Raw genomic sequence first — 22,714 nt, 5'->3', positions numbered from 1 at the left:
GCATCCTAGACTGGGTGAGCGCCAGCAGACACAACCGCACAGACACGGCATCCCTAGAGCGCGAGCGCCACCCCCGCGACCGCACAGACAACGGCATCCTAGAGCGCGAGCACCAGCCACACAACCGCACAGACACGGCATCCTAGAGCGCGAGCGCCAGCCCCGCGACTGCACAGACACGGCATCTAGAGCGCGAGCGCCAGCCACACAACCGCACAGACACGGAAGAGCACCACCCCCGCAGACCGCCACAGACACGGCATCCTAGAGCGCGAGCGCCAGCCCCGCGACCGCACAGACACGGCACCCTAGAGCGCGAGCGCCAGCCCCGCGACCGCACAGACACGGCACCCTAGAGCGCGAGCGCCAGCCCCACAACCGCACAGACACGGCATCCTAGAGCGCGAGCGCCAGCCCCGCGACCACACAGACACGGCACCCTAGAGCGCGAGCGCCAGCCCCGCGACCGCACAGACACGGCACCCTAGAGCACGAGTGCCAGCCCCGCGACCGCACAGACACGGCACCCTAGAGCACGAGTGCCAGCCCCACAACCGCACAGACACGGCACCCTAGAGCGTGAGCGCCAGCCCCACAACCGCACAGACACGGCATCCTAGAGCGCGAGCGACGGCCCCGCGACCGCACAGACACGGCATCCTAGAGCGCGAGCGCCAGCCCCGCGACCGCACAGACACGGCACCCTAGAGCGCGAGCGCCAGCCCCACAAACGCACAGACACGGCACCCTAGAGCGCGAGTGCCAGCCCCGCGACCGCACAGACACGGCACCCTAGAGCGCGAGCGCCAGCCCCGCGACCGCATAGACACGGCACCCTAGAGCGCGAGCGCCAGCCCCACCACCGCACAGACACGGCGCCCTAGAGCGCGAGCGCCGGCCCCGCGACCGCACAGACACGGCATCCTAGAGCGCGAGCGCCAGCCCCGCGACCGCACAGACACGGCATCCTAGAGCGCGAGCGCCAGCCCCGCGACCGCACAGACACGGCACCCTAGAGCGCGAGCGCCAGCCCCACAACCGCACAGACACGGCATCCTAGAGCGCGAGCGCCAGCCCCGCGACCGCACAGACACGGCACCCTAGAGCGCGAGCGCCAGCCCCACAAACGCACAGACACGGCATCCTAGAGCGCGAGCGCCAGCCCCGCGACCGCACAGACACGGCACCCTAGAGCGCGAGCGCCAGCCCCGCGACCGCACAGACACGGCACCCTAGAGCGCGAGCGCCAGCCCCACAACCGCACAGACACGGCACCCTAGAGCGCGAGCGCCAGCCCCACAACCGCACAGACACGGCACCCTAGAGCGCGAGCGTCTGCCCCACGACCGCACAGACACGGCATCCTAGAGCGCGAGCGCCAGCCCCGCAACCGCACAGACACGGCACCCTAGAGCGCGAGCGCCAGCCACACAACCGCACAGACACGGCACCCTAGAGCGCGAGCGCCAGCCACACAACCGCACAGACACGGCACCCTAGAGCGCGAGCGCCAGCCCCACAACCGCACAGACACGGCACCCTAGAGCGCGAGCGCCAGCCCCGCGACTGAACAGACACGGCACCCTAGAGCGCGAGCGACGGCCCCGCGACCACACAGACACGGCGCCCTAGAGCGCGAGCGCCAGCCCCACAACCGCACAGACACGGCGCCCTAGAGCGCGAGAGCCAGCCCCACGACCACACAGACACGGCACCCTAGAGCGCGAGCGCCAGCCCTGCGACCGCACAGACACGGCACCCTAGAGCGCGAGCGCCAGCCCCACAACCGCACAGACACGGCGCCCTAGAGCGCGAGCGCCAGCCCCGCGACTGAACAGACACGGCACCCTAGAGCGCGAGCGCCAGCCCCACGACCGCACAGACACGGCGCCCTAGAGCGCGAGAGCCAGCCCCGCGACCGCACAGACACGGCACCCTAGAGCGCGAGCGCCAGCCCCGCGACTGAACAGACACGGCACCCTAGAGCGCGAGAGCCAGCCCCGCAACCGCACAGACACGGCACCCTAGAGCGCGAGCGACTGCCCCACGACCACACAGACACGGCACCCTAGAGCGCGAGCGCCAGCCACACAACCGCACAGACACGGCGCCCTAGAGCGCGAGAGCCAGCCCCACGACCACACAGACACGGCACCCTAGAGCGCGAGCGCCAGCCCCACAACCGCACAGACACGGCGCCCTAGAGCGCGAGAGCCAGCCCCACGACCACACAGACACGGCACCCTAGAGCGCGAGCGCCAGCCCTGCGACCGCACAGACACGGCACCCTAGAGCGCGAGCGCCAGCCCCACAACCGCACAGACACGGCGCCCTAGAGCGCGAGCGCCAGCCCCGCGACCACACAGACACAGCACCCTAGAGCGCGAGCGCCAGCCCCACAACCGCACAGACACGGCACCCTAGAGCGCGAGCGACGGCCCCGCGACCGCACAGACACGGCGCCCTAGAGCGCGAGTGCCAGCCCCACAACCGCACAGACACGGCGCCCTAGAGCGCGAGAGCCAGCCCCACAACCGCACAGACACGGCACCCTAGAGCGCGAGCGCCAGCCACACAACCGCACAGACACGGCGCCCTAGAGCGCGAGAGCCAGCCCCACAACCGCACAGACACGGCGCCCTAGAGCGCGAGCGCCAGCCCCACTACCGCACAGACACGGCGCCCTAGAGCGCGAGAGCCAGCCCCACAACCGCACAGACACGGCACCCTAGAGCGCGAGCGCCAGCCCCACAACCGCGCAGACACGGCACCCTAGAGCGCGAGCGCCGGCCCCGCGACCGCACACACACGGCACCCTAGAGCGCGAGCGCCAGCCCCGCGACCGCACACACACGGCACCCTAGAGCACGAGCGTCAGCCCCGCGACCGCACAGACACGGCACCCTAGAGCGCAAGCGCCAGCCCCGCAACCGCACAGACACGGCACCCTAGAGCGCGAGCGCCAGCCCCACAACCGCACAGACACGGCACCCTAGAGCGCGAGCGCCAGCCCCGCGACCGCACAGACACGGCACCCTAGAGCGCGAGCGCCAGCCACACAACCGCACAGACACGGCACCCTAGAGCGCGAGCGCCAGCCCCACAACCGCACAGACACGGCGCCCTAGAGCGCGAGAGCCAGCCCCGCGACCGCACAGACACGGCACCCTAGAGCGCGAGCGCCAGCCCCGCGACCGCACAGACACGGCACCCTAGAGCGCGAGCGCCAGCCCCGCGACCGCACAGACACGGCATCCTAGAGCGCGAGCGCCAGCCCCACGACCGCACAGACACGGCACCCTAGAGCGCGAGCGCCAGCCCCACGACCGCACAGACACGGCACCCTAGAGCGCGAGCGCCAGCCCCACAACCGCACAGACACGGCACCCTAGAGCGCGAGCGCCAGCCCCACAACCGCACAGACACGGCATCCTAGAGCGCGAGCGCCAGCCCCACAACCGCACAGACACGGCACCCTAGAGCGCGAGCGCCAGCCCCACAACCGCACAGACACGGCACCCTAGAGCGTGAGCGCCAGCCCCACAACCGCACAGACACGGCATCCTAGAGCGCGAGCGCCAGCCCTGCGACCACACAGACACGGCACCCTAGAGCGCAAGCGCCAGCCCCGCGACCGCACAGACACGGCATCCTAGAGCGCGAGCGCCAGCCCCGCGACCGCACAGACACGGCACCCTAGAGCGCAAGCGCCAGCCCCGCGACCGCACAGACACGGCATCCTAGAGCGCGAGCGCCAGCCCCACAACCGCACAGACACGGCATCCTAGAGCGCGAGCGCCAGCCCCACAACTGCACAGACACGGCATCCTAGAGCGCGAGCGCCAGCCACACAACCGCACAGACACGGCACCCTAGAGCGCGAGCGCCAGCCCCGCGACCACACAGACACGGCACCCTAGAGCGCGAGCGCCAGCCCCACAACCGCACAGACACGGCATCCTAGAGCGCGAGCGCCAGCCCCACAACTGCACAGACACGGCACCCTAGAGCGCGAGCGCCAGCCCCACAACCGCACAGACACGGCATCCTAGAGCGCGAGCGACGGCCCCGCGACCGCACAGACACGGCACCCTAGAGCGCGAGCGCCAGCCCCACAACCGCACAGACACGGCACCCTAGAGCGCTAGCGTCAGCCCCGCGACTGCACAGACACGGCGCCCTAGAGCGCGAGCGCCAGCCCCACAACCGCACAGACACGGCATCCTAGAGCGCGAGCGACGGCCCCGCGACCGCACAGACACGGCACCCTAGAGCGCGAGCGCCAGCCCCGCGACCGCACAGACACGGCACCCTAGAGCGCGAGCGCCAGCCCCACAACCGCACAGACACGGCACCCTAGAGCGCGAGCGCCAGCCCCGCGACCGCACAGACACGGCACCCTAGAGCGCGAGCGCCAGCCCCACGACCGCACAGACACGGCATCCTAGAGCGCGAGCGCCAGCCCCACGACCGCACAGACACGGCATCCTCGAGCGCGAGCGCCAGCCCCGCGACTGCACAGACACGGCATCCTAGAGCGCGAGCGCCAGCCCCGCGACTGCACAGACACGGCGCCCTAGAGCGCGAGCGCCAGCCCCACAACCGCGCAGACACGGCATCCTAGAGCGCGAGCGCCAGCCCCGCGACTGCACAGACACGGCATCCTAGAGCGCGAGCGCCAGCCCCACAACCGCACAGACACGGCGCCCTAGAGCGCGAGCGCCAGCCCCACGACCGCACAGACACGGCACCCTAGAGCGCGAGCGCCAGCCCCACGACCGCACAGACACGGCATCCTAGAGCGCGAGCGCCAGCCCCACAACCGCACAGACACGGCACCCTAGAGCGCAAGCGTCAGCCCCGCGACTGCACAGACACGGCGCCCTAGAGCGCGAGCGCCAGCCCCACAACCGCACAGACACGGCATCCTAGAGCGCGAGCGCCAGCCCCACAACCGCACAGACACGGCATCCTAGAGCGCGAGCGCCAGCCCCACAACCGCACAGACACGGCGCCCTAGAGCGCGAGCGCCAGCCCCACAACCGCACAGACACGGCGCCCTAGAGCGCGAGCGCCAGCCCCACGACCGCACAGACACGGCATCCTAGAGCGCGAGCGCCAGCCCCACAACCGCGCAGACACGGCATCCTAGAGCGCGAGCGCCAGCCCCACGACCGCACAGACACGGCACCCTAGAGCGCGAGCGCCAGCCCCACAACCGCGCAGACACGGCATCCTAGAGCGCGAGCGCCAGCCCCGCGACTGCACAGACACGGCGCCCTAGAGCGCGAGCGCCAGCCCCACAACCGCGCAGACACGGCACCCTAGAGAGCGAGCGCCAGCCCCGCGACCGCACAGACACGGCATCCTAGAGCGCGAGCGCCGGCCCCGCGACCGCACAGACACGGCATCCTAGAGCGCGAGCGCCAGCCCCACAACCGCACAGACACGGCACCCTAGAGCGCGAGCGCCAGCCACACAACCGCACAGACACGGCATCCTAGAGCGCGAGCGCCAGCCCCGCGACCGCACAGACACGGCATCCTAGAGCGCGAGCGCCAGCCCCACAACCGCACAGACACGGCACCCTAGAGCGCAAGCGTCAGCCCCGCGACTGCACAGACACGGCGCCCTAGAGCGCGAGCGCCAGCCCCACAACCGCACAGACACGGCATCCTAGAGCGCGAGCGCCAGCCCCACAACCGCACAGACACGGCATCCTAGAGCGCGAGCGCCAGCCCCACAACCGCACAGACACGGCACCCTAGAGCGCGAGCGCCAGCCCCACAACCGCACAGACACGGCGCCCTAGAGCGCGAGCGCCAGCCCCACAACCGCACAGACACGGCGCCCTAGAGCGCGAGCGCCAGCCCCACGACCGCACAGACACGGCATCCTAGAGCGCGAGCGCCGGCCCCGCGACTGCACAGACACGGCACCCTAGAGCGCGAGCGCCAGCCCCGCGACCGCACAGACACGGCACCCTAGAGCGCGAGCGCCAGCCCCGCGACCACACAGACACGGCATCCTAGAGCGCGAGCGCCAGCCCCGCGACTGCACACGGATGGCACGCTAGAGAAGTGAATTTTCTCATCTGTGAACCAGATCTGAAGACCACACTGCCACAGTTTTAATCTCTTAGGGATGTGTTTAAGAGAGGCCTGATTCTAGACATGAGCAACCCTAGAGCTGATCACGATCTGCCTCCCAGCGTATCTGGACCCTAACGCTTTGGTGGCGAGATGTTGAGGGGAATGTCCCCAGTTTAGCCCACTGCTCTTCCAAGCCCTTGGTGATTGGCAAGGACAGCAAACGTTGCCTATCCGGGCAGGTGTTTTCAGGAGCGGGACTCAGGGGCGTGAATGACTGATGGGCCCGCAGGAAGGAAGGGACAGGCCGGCAGGGCTTGGATCGGAGGCACTGGGGTATGATGGGGCATCAGGGGTGTGTGCTGGGTGTGCAGCAGTGCAGGGGCGTCTGGGACAGGAACTTGCACCTGGGCAGCAGAGCAGTGTCTGAAATGAGGGCCTAACCCCCCAAATGTGCCCCCAAATCCTTTGTAACCCTCCTGCCGGGGGTCCCTATCCCAGCATCCCACCAAGGTCTAACGCTGGCGCTGGCAATGGGAGCCCAGGCGGCCGCGTCTCTGAACTACGGTCCGTTGGGGAGAGGGCTGGATGTGTGTGGCTCTGTCCTTTTATCACACACGCCCCTCTCTCCGGAGTTGTGCCTTTTGCGTAGCCAGGAGGAATAAAAGCTTTGTAACCAGAGTTACTTATTGAACCCCTGTGATTCAGCTTTTAATTATCATAAGAAGGAGACAAACACAGAGCTAGATTAACTCCCATTTCCAGAGCCATTTCCACCCCAAGAGATCTAAATATGGAACCATTCACTTTCCTTCAAAGTGCAGCCACTTCTGGGTGGGGTGAAAGTAGCAGCTGTTTAACAGCCTCGCAGCAACACTGTACTGGGATGGCTCACCCAGCACTGAAATGCAGCCACTTCGAGGGAAGAAGGTGGCTGCTGCTAACACCCACACAGCAACGCTACTCAAGAGTTCAGGTCAGGAGGTAATGGAGACTCCTGTATCCGACTGAAACGGCAGGGAAGCATTTTAAGGAAGCAAAATCTGACTTGGACTATGGCCAGGACACTGGAGTTAATGCCTGTTAGTCTAGATACTGGGCTGATGAAACCAGTTATGGGCCTGATCTGAAATGCTCAGTGCTACGGTCTGACCAGGTTTGTGTGTTATAACCGGGCTGGTTAGAACCACTGAGGCCACCTGCGCCATGACCCTGTCTGAATTCACAGGCTGGTATATGCAGGCCTGGAAAACCTCCACGGAAAAGCCAGGGGCTGAGATGGGAGCTCTCTTCCGAGTGTCCCAGCATGACTGAGGTGATGCGGGATGGGCCCCTCCTGGATGACATGAAATCAAGCTCCTGTCAGCTTTTGCTCATGGGACCCTGTGGCGCTTCTCCGAAGAGCTGGGGTGTTAGCGCCAATATTCTGGCCAAATGTCAAGCCAGATAATTGCATTCTGCCTCCTTCCACTCCCCCTGGGTGTTCACATGGAGATTGGCTCATTCACTTCCAGAGCAGCTGTGCGGTGTTGCCATGCGCCGTTAACCAGCTGCTGCGCCCTCAGTGCCGAGCAAGTTATTCCTGCGGGCTCCTCTGGTGGAAAGCGGTTTGGGATCCGTGGCAGGAATGTGCGAAAGAAATAAGTAGATGAGGATGATTTTATTTTCCATCAAGCAGGCACCCGTCGCTTTAGCCGGTAACAGCAGGACTCCTGGGTTCTCTCCCCGGCTCGGGGAGGGTAGTGGGGGCTGGGAGCCAGGACTCCTGGGTTCTCTCCCCGGCTCGGGGAGGGTAGTGGGGGCTGGGAGCCAGGACTCCTGGGTTCTCTCCCCGGCTCGGGGAGAGGCGTGAGAGCTAGTGGTCTGATCGGGGGAGGTGGGAGTCGGGTCTCCTGGGCTCTGTTCCCAGCTCTGTTGACTTGCTTATGTGAGGGTAGAATTTGACCCTGAGGGCCTTGGCTGCCCAACCCCTTCTTTCCACCAGGTCCCACTGTGCCCCATCCCCACATGCCTTTCTCCCCCCCTCCCGCCCGTGTTCCTCTCAGCGGGGAGCTTCCCCCTCTCGGGGCAGGTGGCCTCACTTCCCAGCGCGCCTCATTCCGTCTCTCTCCCCTTCGTCTCTTGCAGCATCTTGGCCAAAGTCGGCTCCGACTTCGACCTGCGAACACTGCGGGCAGTTCGTGTGCTCCGGCCGCTAAAGCTGGTGTCGGGGATCCCAAGTAAGTGAGTTAGTCCGTGTGCTCCCCATGGGACCTGGGATCCCGCCAAGGGTCCCTGCCACCTGCTCATGGGACCCGGCGCCCAACCCTGGGCTTGTCATCCCCCAGTGAGCCCCGGCACCCAACCCCGGGCCCTGTCACCTCCCCATGGGACCCGGCACCCAACCCCGGGCCCTGTCACCTCCCCATAGGACCCGGCGCCCAACCCTGGGCTTGTCATCCCCCAGTGAGCCCCGGCACCCAACCCCGGGCCCTGTTACCTCCCCATGGGACCCGGCGCCCAACCCTGGGCTTGTCATCCCCCAGTGAGCCCCGGCACCCAACCCCGGGCCCTGTCACCTCCCCATGGGACCCGGCACCCAACCCTGGGCTTGTCATCCCCCAGTGAGCCCCGGCACCCAACCCTGGGCCCTGTTACCTCCCCATGGGACCCGGCACCCAACCCCGGGCCCTGTTACCTCCCCATGGGACCCGGCACCCAACCCCGGGTCCTGTCACCTCCCTATGGGATCCGGCACCCAACCCCAGGCCCTGTCACCTCCCCATGGGACCTGGCACCCAACCCCGGGCCCTGTCACCTCCCCATGGGACCCGGCACCCAACCCCGGGCCCTGTCACCTCCCCATGGGATCCGGCACCCAACCCCGGGCCCTGTCACCTCCTCCCCATGGGATCCGGCACCCAACCCCGGGCCCTGTCACCTCCCCATGGGATCCGGCACCCAACCCCGGGCCCTGTCACCTCCCCATGGGATCCGGCACCCAACCCCGGGCCCTGTCACCTCCCCATGGGATCCGGCACCCAACCCCGGGCCCTGTCACCTCCCCATGGGATCCGGCACCCAACCCCGGGCCCTGTCACCTCCCCATGGGACCCGGCGCCCAACCCCGGGCCCTGTCACCTCCCCATGGGACCCGGCGCCCAACCCCGGGCCCTGTCACCTCCCCATGGGATCCGGCCCCCAACCCCGGGCCCTGTCACCTCCCCATGGGATCCGGCACCCAACCCCGGGCCCTGTCACCTCCCCATGGGATCCGGCACCCAACCCCGGGCCCTGTCACCTCCCCATGGGACCTGGCACCCAACCCCGGGCCCTGTCACTTCCCCATGGGATCCGGCACCCAACCCCGGGCCCTGTCACCTCCTCATGGGATCTGGCACCCAACCCCGGGCCCTGTTACCTCCCCATGGGATCTGGCACCCAACCCCAGGCCCTATCACCTCCCCATGGGATCCGGCACCCAACCCCAGGCCCTGTCACCTCCCCATGGGATCTGGCACCCAACCCCGGGCCCTGTCACCTCCCCATGGGACCCGGCGCCCAACCCTGGGCTTGTCATCCCCCAGTGAGCCCCGGCACCCAACCCCAGGCCCTGTTACCTCCCCATGGGATCTGGCACCCAACCCCAGGCCCTATCACCTCCCCATGGGATCCGGCACCCAACCCCAGGCCCTGTCACCTCCCCATGGGATCTGGCACCCAACCCCGGGCCCTGTCACCTCCCCATGGGACCCGGCGCCCAACCCTGGGCTTGTCATCCCCCAGTGAGTCCCGGCACCCAACCCCGGGCCCTGTTACCTCCCCATGGGACCCGGCACCCAACCCCGGGCCCTGTCACCTCCCCATGGGATCCGGCACCCAACCCCAGGCCCTGTCACCTCCCCATGGGATCTGGCACCCAACCCCAGGCCCTGTTACCTCCCCATGGGATCCGGCACCCAACCCCAGGCCCTGTCACCTCCCCATGGGATCCGGCACCCAACCCCAGGCCCTGTCACCTCCCCATGGGATCTGGCACCCAACCCCAGGCCCTGTCACCTCCCCATGGGACCCGGCGCCCAACCCTGGGCTTGTCATCCCCCAGTGAGCCCCGGCACCCAACCCCAGGCCCTGTCACCTCCCCATGGGATCCGGCACCCAACCCCAGGCCCTGTCACCTCCTCATGGGACCCAGCACCCAACCCTGGGCTTGTCATCCCCCAGTGAGCCCCGGCACCCAACCCCGGGCCCTGTCACCTCCCCATGGGATCTGGCACCCAACCCTGGGCCCTGTCACCTCCTCATGGGATCTGGCACCCAACCCCAGGCCCTGTTACCTCCCCATGGGATCTGGCACCCAACCCCAGGCCCTGTCACCTCCCCATGGGATCTGGCACCCAACCCCGGGCCCTGTCACCTCCCCATAGGATCCGGCACCCAACCCTGGGCTTGTCGTGCCCTAGTGAGCCCCGGCACCCAACCTCAGGCCCTGTTACCTCCCTATGGGACCCAGTACCCAACCCTGGGCTTGTCATCCCCCAGTGAGCCCCGGCACCCAACCCCGGGCCCTGTCACCTCCCTATGGGACCCAGCACCCAACCCTGGGCTTGTCATCCCCCAGTGAGCCCCGGCACCCAACCCCAGGCGCTGTTACCTCCCCATGGGATCTGGCACCCAACCCCGGGCCCTGTCACCTCCCCATGGGACCCGGCACCCAACCCCTGGCCCTGTCACCTCCCCATGGGATCCGGCACCCAACCCCGGGCCCTGTCACCTCCCCCTGGGACCCGGCACCCAACCCCAGGCCCTGTCACCTCCCCATGGGATCCGGCACCCAACCCCGGGCCCTGTTACCTCCCCATGGGATCTGGCACCCAACCCCGGGCCCTGTCAACTCCCCATGGGATCCGGCACCCAACCCTGGGCTTGTCATGCCCTAGTGAGCCCCGGCACCCAACCTCAGGCCCTGTTACCTCCCTATGGGACCCAGTACCCAACCCTGGGCTTGTCATCCCCCAGTGAGCCCCGGCACCCAACCCCAGGCCCTGTCACCTCCCCATGGGATCTGGCACCCAACCCCGGGCCCTGTCACCTCCCCATGGGATCCGGCACCCAACTCTGGACTTGTCATCCCCCAGTGAGCCCCAGCACCCAACCCCAGGCTCTGTCACCTCCCTATGGCACCCAGCACCCAACCCTGGGCTTGTCATCCCCCAGTGAGCCCCGGCACCCAACCCCGGGCCCTGTCACCTCCCCATGGGATCCGGCATCCAACCCTGGGCCCTGTTACCTCCCTATGGCACCCAACCTTGGGCTTGTTATCCCCCAGTGAGTCCCGGCACCCAACCTCAGGCCCCGTCACCTCCCTATGGCACCTAGCACCCAACCATGGGCCCTGTCACCTCCCCATGGGATCCAGCACCCAACCCCGGGCCCTGTGACCTTCCCATTGGACCCAGCACCCAACCCTGGGCTTGTCATCCCCCAGTGAGCCCTGGCACCCAACCCCAGGCCCTGTTACCTCTCTATGGGATCTGGCACCCAACCCCGGGCCCTGTCACCTCCCCATGGGATCTGGCACCCAACCCCGGGCCCTGTCACCTCCCCATGGGATCATCCAGCACCTAACCCCAGGCCATCACCTCCCCATGGGACCCTGCTCCCAGCCCTGGGCTCTGTCATCCCCCAATGGGACCCAGTTCCCAGCGGCTGCCCTGCTACTCTCATGCTGAAGCTGGGATCTGGCAGGAGCTGCTGCAGAGAAAGGTTTTAGGAGAGCTGGTCTGACCTTGTGTGTTCAGAGAGTGTCTGCTGCCGGTTTCTCAGTTTGCAAACATTAGTCAGGGACCTAGGAGTCCAGAACCAAATGGCCCCACTTGCGGGGAGGTGTCTCCCCAGTGCTGCCTAGAAGGGGATGACCCCTTGTGACAGTGTGTAGGAGCCCTAGTCATGGAGAGGACCCCATTGTGCTGGGTGCGGTACGTCTATTAGGTATATTATGGTAGCGCCTCCATTGTGCTGTACGAATACAGAACAAAAGGATAAGCCTGGCCCAGAGAGTTTCCAGTCTAACTGACTCCTGCCCTCCTGGTTTGGGTGCTCAGAGCTGAGCACAGGATCTTTGGTGTGGTCCCCACACAGCTGTGCAGTGAGGGACTCTCTCCTCGCTGCTCCGTGGCCCCCGAATCCCAGGGTCCTGTAGGAGCTGCCGTCTGACAGCCTGTCTCCCTCTCTCCCGCCCCAGGTTTACAAGTTGTTCTGAAGTCCATCATGAAGGCTATGATACCTCTGCTACAAATTGGCCTACTCTTGTTTTTTGCAATCCTTATTTTTGCAATCATAGGATTAGAATTTTATATGGGAAAATTTCACACCACCTGCTTTGACGCGGTGACAGGTAAGTCCAGTGCCCGCATCCCCTGTCCCGTAGGTGAGCGACGCAGGGAATTGCCGGTCAGGCGGCAGAAAGGGGCCAGCACAAGCTCCCTTTCCTTGCATGCTGGTTCCGCATAGGGAGGAATGTTTGTCTAGCCGGCGTCTGGGAGCTAGGACACCTGGGTTCTAATCCCAGCTCTCGGAGGGGTTGGGCATAGAGCAGGATGCTTGAGACTTGGAGGTTCTACTCCCAACTCTTAGAGGGAAAATGGTCTAAGGACTAGAGCAGCGAACAAGGATCCAGGACATGTGGGTTCGAGTCCAAGCATTGGCACTGACCTGGCGTGTGGCCTCAGGCAAGGCACGTCCCCTCTCCGTGCCTCAGTTTCCCCCTCTACCGTGTGGAGGTCACGTTGACATGGATCAAGGCTAGATGAAGGAACATCTGTAAAGGGCTTGAAGAGCCTCAGCTGGAAAATCCCAGTCCCTGTGTGTGTGACAGAGGGTGGTATGAACCCCGCTGGCACCGGCCCAGCCAACAAGTGACAGCACCTTCCCTGGCCAAGTGTCTCAGGGTGCGGGGCTGGAATCTGCCTCTCGTCCCCACTATTCTCTTTCCTTCTCTCTCTCCCGCTCCTCCCTGGGCCCCTGGCCTGCGCTCAATATGGAATGGCCTAATTCTTTGTCTCCCCTGACGGAGATGGTGTTAATTGAGGGAGAGCTATTCCTGCAACGCGGCCATGTCATCGAGACGGGGGCTGGGGGAGGGAAGGAGAGGGGGTCGGAGGAAGCACCTGCAGGGTGCCAGGCAGTCTGACTCTCCCAGCAGACACGAGAGAGGTGGCTCGGGTTTGTATTTGCAAATCCTTGGAGGGAACCAGCACTCAGCGCCAGGACAGGGTGTCTGGGAGTCGGGGCTGGAGCTCAGCTCAGGGTCCCAGGAGGGGTCTCCCTACGGCTGTAGAGAGGGACTGTCCCTTCCCTGCTTTGGTGTTGAAGAAGAGATGCTGGACCAGGACCCAGGAGACCCGGGTCCAGTTCCTGGCTTAACCTGGCCTCCCTGTGTAACTGGGCAAGTCATTTGTGCCTCTGCTCCGCATCTGCGCAATGGGGTAACACCCCCAGGGTGGTGGGTGTAGGTCAGGGGATGACTTGAAGATGTTCAGATGCTGTGGTGCTCAGGTAGGGTGACCAGACAGCAAGTGTGAAAAATCAGGACGGGGGGTGGGGGTAATAGGCGCCTATATAAGATAAAGTCCCAAATATCAGGCCTGTCCCTATAAAATCGGGACATCTGGTCACCCTGTGCCAAGGGTGAGAGAAATAGGAGGGGAAGGGTCTGGAGCGTGGGGGCTCCAGTCCCCTCCAGAGAGGGAGCGTGTCTGGGATCCTGACGCTCGGCTCCTGAGCGGGGAGCTTGCCTGTGCTGTGCACAGGAGGGCTGCATGGCATGGCACGTGTGGGGATGACCGGGTACCCCAACGCCTCCTTCCCCACGGCTCCCATCCCCGTGGAGCACAGGGCCCAGTCCTGCTGCCACTGACTCCAGCAGGAGCAGGTTCAGGGCTCCTTCCTGATACCTGGAGACAGGGGTTCTGTCCATTCCCCCTCCTTTTAGAGACCAGGCGGGCTCCGTGGATGCCAGGCTCCTGAACGTCAGCTGCTCTCTCTTGGCACGCGAGTCCTGTGCCCCACATCGGGGTCTTCCAGCGAAAGGATTCGGGAAGGGCTTGGTAGCGTTACTACATCAGCTCTTTGACAAGCGCAAGGGGCCATGTAGGGAGAAGCTCTTGCCTTCTGTGGGGTGACCCACCAGCGCTCGGATTAGCTATCTGACGCGAGGTTACCCGCCAGCCGTGGGGTGACCTGACTTGCAGGGCTGCCCGCCTGCCATCGGGGTATCAGTCCTTGTTCTTTTCCCGCCCTGCAGGCGAAATCAAGGTCGATGTTCCATGTGGGACAGAAGAACCAGCCCGCATGTGCCCCAATGGGACAGAATGCCGTGAGTACTGGGAAGGCCCGAATTACGGGATCACGCAGTTCGATAACATCCTGTTTGCTGTGCTGACTGTCTTCCAGTGTATCACCATGGAAGGGTGGACCGAACTCCTTTATTATGTGAGTAATATGGGCTCTAAGGCCTTCACTGCCTGGCATCTGGGGGGCAGGGCAGGAAATGCATGAGGGGTCCCTGCATAGATCGCTTTTCGTCACGTGGATAAAGAAGCTGTGCTTAGCGGTCTGAGCATAACGCTGAGAATCAGGACTGTTGTGTTCTCTTCCTGAGTCTGCAGCCGATTTACCGTTTGGCCATGGGGGAGTCACTGCTCTGCTGTGCCTCAGTTTTCCCATCTGTAAAATGGGGGTGATGATCTCACAGGATGAGTTTGTTAATTAATGGTTGTAAAGCATTTTGATCTGCCTGCTACCCACACTGACTCTGTACTGCAGGGTCACTGCACCCACCTGGCACAGGTGTCATCTCTATACTGCAGGGCCATTGAATCCACCAAATATGGACACTGGCCCTACTGTGCCTGTCTGGCCCCGCCCCGGCCCCTGCCCCTGCCCTGCAGAATCACTGCAACCCCTAGAGAGAGGCACAAATCTTCTTGGCCAAAACAACCCGTTTCTCAGCTCTGAGTTACGTGAGTGAGACCAGAACAGACCTGGCTGTTCACGAGCCCTGAATCAAGTGGGGCACATTCTCAGGTGGGCCGATAACCATCAGCCCGAGGCAGCCAGCCCCCAAGCAGCCCCGGCGCTGGGACCAAGAGGCATCTTGTGGCTGACGCGTCCAGACTCCAGAGGGAGGCTCGTGGCTTCTCCCGGACTGCAGTTATGAAGCGGCCAGGCAGCAGTGCTCAGCCTAAGGGGAGCCTGCTTCCAGGATGCTGACAGGCTGCTTCTCTCTCAGCATTTTTGTCCCTGATCCAAAGTGCAGTGGGGTCCTTACTACCAAGAGGCCAGGCACGCGGCTGGCCATGTGTGCGGAATTAATGAGCTGGGGCGTTCTGCTGAGTCAGGGAGAAGGCTGAAGTGCTCCACAGAGATGGGAGGGTGGGGGGAGACAGAGAGCGGTGCCTGGCCTGGAGCCCGTCGGCCTCGTGGCAGTTGGAGAATAGGGGATGAAGCTGGGCCTGCCTGGTGGTGGTATATGGGGAGAAGGTGCCAGATGGGGCCTCTCACATGCCCAGCCAGGGGGCGCTGGATTGCTGGGGAGGGTGACAGGGACGTGTGTGTGAATGAGACAGAGGGTGACAGGCCCTTTCAGGGCAAAGGAGACCAGCCCTACCTGTGCCGTAATTAGTTGCCGTAGCAGCCTGAGGGGGCGGGGCTAATGGGATGGGTTACCTGAGAACACCTGGCTCTCCTGAAAAGGGCTGAGCAAACTGAGCTCCAGGGAATTCTCTCTCGGGGAGCCAGGTTGGCCTGGGTAGAAAGGAGGCAGTTCCTTGGCAGGGGAGGCAGTAGGGAGCTGCTAGGATAAGGGCCTCTGGGGAGAAAGTCCTGGGCCGTAGGGCTCGGCTAAAGGCACCGATTACTGCAGAGCTGTCCCGTGCCATGAGGGGTGCACTGGAGGGGGTTCCAGTGTGGCTGAGTGTGAGTTCATTAGTGAGCATGGCCCTGGAGCGTGTGAGTGGCAGTGCAGGACTGTTGAGAGCACCTGTGAAGGGAGCACTGTGGAAAAGTAGGTGTGTTCATTTGCAACTGTGTAAGTGCTGGGTTATGGCAGCATGGCTGTACTATGTCTGTGTGTGTTAATGCTAAAGTGTGTAGGTGTCTGAGTATGTCTGGTGTGTGCAAGGACAGCCCTGTGGTGCATTAGCACGTAGCCGGGCTGTGGGAACTTGAGTTTAGGGCGAGAGGTGCTTTGAATGGTGACCTGACCAGTTAGTTCTGGGAGGAGACCATGAAGGAAAACCCAGGGTGCAGCGGGAAATTGCCTTGGTGATCCAGAAGGGGGCACTTCTCCTGCCCCATTAAGGGCTGTTGAGCTCAATGCTTTGTTTGGGAGGGAAGCTGTAGGCCACAGCATCTGCCTTTGGGATAAAACACTACGGTGAGAGCACTGGAATCCCATGGCTCTGTCCCCAAGAGTAGCTGCCTTAGCCCCAGGGTCCTGCTCAAATTCCATTCGGCCTCCCCAAACCCTCCCTTGAAATCTGTGCATGACACAGGATTCGTCTTTGCTTTCTGGCAAAAACTGCTACGAGGTGTTGGTGTGGGTTGTTAAACAGCTGCCGTGCTCCCCCGCAGAGGTAGCTGCATTTTGGTGGTGGGTGGCAGATCCTTCTCTAGAGACCATGAAGCACTTGGGGATGGAAAGCGCAATGTAAACATAAATTATTCCTAGTTCCATGAGCTAATCACACTAATGCAGGAGAGAGACCTCGTATCCCAGACCCACCGCAGCGGGAGCAGCGCCGCCTGCATCTCTCTCTAGTCCCCGAAGGCTTCCAAGTGGATTTGTAGCAGCCAGCATTGCTCCGTGAGTCAGCCGTTGTCAGCCCCTCCAAACTGGTGACGGTTTAGGATCTGCTTTGCGCCAGCCTCTTGGCGAGCGCCGACCTTCCAGAAGCAATGGGAGTCTGCTGCAGGTGGGAGCAGGAGGAGCTCCAGAATGGAGCCCTGCAGTAGGATGGGGATCCTGCAGGACCCGCTGCCATACTAGCGGGAGCAGGATTGACGACTAGTCCCATGCGGGGCTCTGCGCCAGCACCTATGCTGGCCTCCGGACAAGGGCTTTACGTGGGTGTGCACTGACTGCTGTGGATGTGGGAGGGCAGGTGCACAGGGGGTGGGATTCGCATCCAGGTTCCACTATGGAGCCTTTTCCCTCCTGGTTCCAAGCTGGCCCTGGGGCAGGGGCACAGGCTGGCTCAGGAAGGCAGGGAATGTGTCACTGGGCCTTTCCCTTCCGGGGGGGGGGGCACCTCCAAACTGGCCCCATGGCAGTGGGACTGGCTGGCTTGGGGGGCTGGGGAACGGTTCACAAGGCCTTTCCCAGCTAGATGGTGCAGCTCCAATCTAGCGCCCAGGAGGCTGGGGGATGGGATATTGGGGCCTTGCTTTGAATTCAGCTCCATTCACCAGTGACTGAGGTGCGCTACCATTGGTCCCGAGGTGAAATTAGTTCAGTGGGTCTGAGCCCAGTTCTTGGCAGCTGCGTTCCTATGTCCTCTCTCGCCCCCAAAGCTGGGTTCCCCCACAGCGATAGGGGCATGAACATGGGAGGGAAGATGCTGTGGACATTCTCCGGAGGGGAGAGTTAATGAGTGATTGCTCCAGCGAGCTCTCCTGGCTTCTATCCTGAGCACAGACTTCCCCTGGGGTATTGGGAAAATCACCCTGCTGTGCTTTGTGCCTCAGTTTCCCCCATATTGGGTATGGTCTCCACTTACCTCCCCTGCAGGTGGGTTCATTAATTACTTTACCATTCAAGGCCCTTGGGTGATGATGCACCTTAATTAAAATCTCACAAGCCTCCAGCCCACCTTCTGCTTCACGGCAATGACCCAGATGCCTGCAAGCCAGCTCATGTGGCTGATAGAGCAACGGTCATAGGAGTAAATGCAACTTCCCCATCAGCTCTGCACCGATGCGTTTGCCCCTGTGATTGGGGATAAAACAACCCATCATGGGGTGCCTGAGACCCAGAACCCGCCATGGTCCAGCAGCGTGAGCGGGGGGTTCACTTGAGCCAATCCAGCGGTGGAACAAGCCCTTATGACGCATTCTGTCACCGACAACCCAATCGCTCGGGGCCATCCCACGAACTCCCGGCCTCGTGGGTAATTGCTTCCTCTTAACCCCGCTCCTTTTCGTCTTCCTCACGTGCCTTTTGTGCTAGATTTGAAAGGAGCCCTGGATAATTAACCAGCGAGTCATTTCTTTCCAGCCTCTTGCAAAGGAGGAGAGTAGAAAACGTCTGCATCACGTACAATTGTCTTACCACCATCCAGCGCCTGCTGCCCCAGCCCAAACTGTGCCGTGGGGCTGACGTTGGCTGCGAAGCAGCTGTTGCACCCCCAGAGACAGCTGCATTTCAGCACAGAGGATTCTGTTGTTGTTTTACAGTCTAAGGGGGGCGGGGAATAGACACTGAACCAGCCCAACCATTGGCAAGAGGCAATGGCAGTCTGCCTCTGAGTGGGAGCTAAATTGCCAGCAGAATCTGGAAGCAGTGCCTGGGGGCAGGAGGGCTCAGAGGGCTTGGGGTGTGACGGGGGTGTGATCCCCAGCTCATATAGACGTACTCCCGCTGCCTCTTGTGCAGATAGCGCACTAGGAACGTGACTGTGGCAACGTGGGCTGCAGGGGCACGCGCTTGCTGCCCCAAGTATGTGCCCACCAGTGGGTTTGTGCTCGGGGCAGCTGGCTCCTGCTGCCGCTGCCCGTGCTACCATGGCTGCTGTACTCAGTAAGAGCCAGCCCGAGTGCGTCTGTCAGCCCCCGCTCCTAGCGCAGGTCCCGAGTCACCCTGGCCATCCGGCAGGACACCAGCACCTTGCGGAATTCAGGTCCCTTCAGGATGGGAGTGGAGAAGCTGCCCTAACTCGGGGCTTGCTGACTCGGCCCCCTGCAGTTACAGGGAGATTGTGGGCCTGGCAGAGTCTCTGTAGAGGCCCTGAGGCCCCTTCACATGCTCCCCAGGCACCACTGTCACCAGACCCCCTCTGCTGCGCTCTGGGCCCTCGTTAGACTGAGCAGCCGGGAGACTGCCGCTCGCTTTGTTCCTTGGCCTACATTTAGCAGCGAGAAATGGGGACAAGGAATCTTTAGCAGCTCGCGGAGCGGAGGCTCGTAAAGTGCCCCATCCCCTCTCCTGCCCCTCCAGCCCCGGCACCACAGAGGGGAGGACAAAGAAGCCAGTCGGGAGAAGGGTCCATTAGCACCATCCCTGGAGCAAAGCCGTGACCTGCTGCTAATGTCGGCTTTCAAGGCACAGGTTCACTCTGAGCTCCTCGGGGCAGTGGCTGTGGGAGGGAGCCGGCAGAGTGGCCTGTGATTTGTTTGCAAGCCGGTGTTGGTGGGAGGAGTGTAACCTAGCAGGTAGAGCAGGGCTCTGAGAGTCAGGACTCAGGACCCTGGGTTCTAGCCCTGGCTCTGGGAGGCGCATCGGGACATCAGCTGGGGCGTGTTCCCCCCGTCCCCTGCCAGGGTGCCCCAGCCTGAGGAGCAAGACAGGTAATCAGTCCCCGTGGCCTGTTCTGTCTGTGGCTGCTGGTGGGGGCGGGGGCTGTTTGTGCTAACCCCACTGGGACCAGACGTCCCATTTTGGCTGAGACGGTCCCTTTCCTTAAGCCCTGTCCCAACTTTTTGGCAAAACTTGGCGTTTGTCCCATTTGCTCTTGCCAACTGATGCCCAGTTTTGCCAAAAAAAAGTGGCGTGCGCCCCCTGGCAGAGGCTGGAGGAACGTGCAGGGGGTGACAGCTTGGGCGAGGGTTCCAGCCAGGCCAGCCCTGCGTGGGCGAGGGGCGGGCGTAGCAGCTGGGTGACGCGAGCCGAGGGGGGTGAGCATTGCGGGATGGCCCGTGGGGGCCTGGGGGGTGAGCAGCATGGGGCTCAGGCCAGCCCCGCATGGGGGAGGGGTTCAGGCCGGTGGCTGATGCCAGCTCGGCCAGGGGGAGGGGCTTCAGGCTAGCCCCAGGTGGGGAAGTACGGTCACCCTAAGCCTAGCAGGGGCCGGGCAGCAGCAGACTCAGCTCTCTCGGAAGGGGGCTAGGAGTGGGCCTGCTGAGCCGGCCGGCTGCCTGGGGGCCGTGGTCGCTGGCCCCTACTCGGAGGGAAGGAACAGCCTGGCCCTGGCAGCCCGCCCTGGCTGAGTCACTCCCTTCTCTCCCAGAGCAACGATGCCTCAGGGAACACTTGGAACTGGCTGTACTTCATCCCCCTCATCATCATTGGCTCCTTTTTTATGCTGAACCTTGTGCTGGGGGTGCTGTCTGGGTAAGTGCGCGGCCCCCTGCCCTGGGCTGCCTCCCCCACCGACTCCCAGGGGCCCCGGGGGCGATGTGGGGAATCGGGCCTGGGGCTGGAGGGGAGTGGGCTCTGGCGGGTAGAGTGGGGAAGCCTGGAAGTCGGGTTTCCTAGGTTCTGCCACTGACTTGCTGCAGTAGCTTAGGCAAGTCACTTCTGTGCTCTGTGCCTCAGTTACCCCACCTGTGAAGTGGGGAGAGTGACTCTGACCCACCTTGTAAAGAGCTGGGAGGTCTGCAGAGGAGACGTCCTAGGTGCGATCCTCCGGGAAGGGGTCACAGCAAACCCAGGAGGCCTTTGCCATTGCTGCTGTTGGATTCCCGGGCACACGCCCTGCACCCACAGCCATGCTGCTCACCCGCCTTTCACCCAGAGACGTGGGCACACGGACACACGTGTAGGTGTGCATGTCTCACGCACACACTGTGTGTACACCCCCTACAGTCCATGTAGGTACATGGGCGCACACATGGGCACCCCTTACACGGTGCGCACACGCTGCATAGACGGACACTGGTCACATACCAGACACATGTACACACCCTTCTCACACATGTACACACACACACAGGGTGCCCTGAATGGCACATTCTTGGGGGAGGAGGTGCAGTCTGCCCCCTCCTCGTGATACCCACCTGCTCAGACATGTGCAGGACAGTTTGGCTGTTTTGATGCCTGCAGGGAGTTTGCCAAGGAAAGAGAGCGGGTGGAAAACCGGCGGGCGTTTCTCAAGCTGAGACGGCAGCAGCAGATTGAGAGGGAGCTCAACGGCTACATGGAGTGGATCTCCAAAGCGGGTGAGGACTCCTTCCTGCCACAGCGCCGGCCGGGGATGGGGAGAGCATGCTCTAGTTCTTAGCTGCGATGCACTGGGGGACCCCGGGCAAGTCCCTGCCCAGCAATGGCAGGTGCTATTTCCCTGACTCTGGGAAGCGTGTCGGGTCGGTTCCCATCCCTTGCCCTGGCTTTCACTTTGAGCTGCCAACACACCCAGGGGCTCACAGGCCCAGATCACCAAAGGTTCTGCAGCACCTTTGAATCAATGGGAGTGAGGCACCTGAACACATCTCTGGGGCTGGGCCTAAGGCTGGCATGTGGAACACCAAGATCTGCCCGAAACCTTTCGATGAACCCAGCCTGCCAGGCCGCGCCGCAGGGAACCCCGGAATCTGAGCGAATAATTCCCCTGGCTCTGATCTTTGATGAAGCATCGTCTGCTCTTCCCCTCTGGCCTCTCCAGGGCAGGGTTATGGGGTCACTGACCAGCGGCTAGGGGTAGGGATGGGTGTCCTGGTGGGGCTGAAGTGAATGATGCGGACCCCACACCTCTTTCCATATTCCCAGTCACTCCTTTCCACCCCAGCCCTCCTCCTTCCCGTGGCATTCCTGTCTGCCTCCCCCTCCCTAGGGCCTTCCAGCCAGCACGCTGCCTCCTACGTGCCCCGGGGAGAGGTGCCCCGTAGTAGGGGCCCTTTGGCCATGGGGCTGATTTCTGCATTGGACCATGGGCCCCCCTCCCCCCTGAAATGTGGTAACGTAGATGCCCTTCGCTCCGGCCCTCGACTGTAGCGGACCCAGCCCGGCCCCAGCCCAGCACAGCTTGAGACGGTTTCCCCAGAATTCCAGGGGCGTGTTGTTGCCTAGATTAATTCCCGGTTCTTTTCCCTCAGAAGAAGTGATCCTAGCGGAGGATGAGACGGAGGAGGAGCAGAGGCTCCCGTTTGATGGTAAGCTGCGTGTCCCTGAACCCCGAGTGGCTGGAGAAATAGCGGCTCCCCTGGGACTTCTGGCCACAGCTGCAGTAACAGTGGGCTGTCCAGGGGGCCGGCTTGAGGGCTCTGTGTAAACAGGTTTTGTTCATCTCTCCATGATCCAAAAAGTTCTGTAGATAGAAAAATAGTAGAGAAATTCTGGTGCAGCCTAGTCCAGCAGGAGGCACTGTGGGGAGCAGGGCAGGAGCACTGGCTGTATGGGGAGCTCCCGGCTTCTCCAGCTCCTCTCCGAAAGGGGTGTTGCTGGGAGCAGGGCAGGATCACCGAGGGGGAGCCCCTGGCTACTCCAGCCCCTTCCAGCTGGGGTGCTGAACAGAGTCCGACTGGGAAACCCAAAGGATAATGTCTGTTTCTCTTGCCATGTTCCTATTGTTGGAGCTCTGCGGAGAGCCACCATCAAGAAGAGCAAGACAGACCTGCTGAACCCGGAGGAAGCAGACGATCAGCTGGCCGACATCTCCTCAGTGGGTAGGTCCGCAGCCTTGTGCGTGGCCACGGGGGGCACCGTGTGATGC

The 22,714-nt window shown here is 63.3% G+C and overlaps 1 protein-coding gene across 1 annotated transcript in view; it reads left to right on the top strand.

Annotated features, from left to right (window-relative positions):
- CACNA1A (calcium voltage-gated channel subunit alpha1 A) overlaps positions 1-22,714 on the top strand; it is a 248,225-nt gene that overhangs the window by 140,785 nt on the left and 84,726 nt on the right. The window contains 6 exon segments of the mRNA XM_044994574.1: positions 12,313-12,465; positions 14,374-14,561; positions 20,294-20,397; positions 21,109-21,224; positions 22,098-22,154; positions 22,578-22,667. Coding sequence (XP_044850509.1) covers positions 12,313-12,465; positions 14,374-14,561; positions 20,294-20,397; positions 21,109-21,224; positions 22,098-22,154; positions 22,578-22,667 — 708 coding nt within the window.

Source organism: Mauremys mutica, chromosome 20, assembly GCF_020497125.1.
Source record: "Mauremys mutica isolate MM-2020 ecotype Southern chromosome 20, ASM2049712v1, whole genome shotgun sequence".
Classification (NCBI taxonomy): domain Eukaryota; kingdom Metazoa; phylum Chordata; order Testudines; family Geoemydidae; genus Mauremys; species Mauremys mutica.
This window is presented reverse-complemented; position numbering and strand designations above follow the sequence as displayed.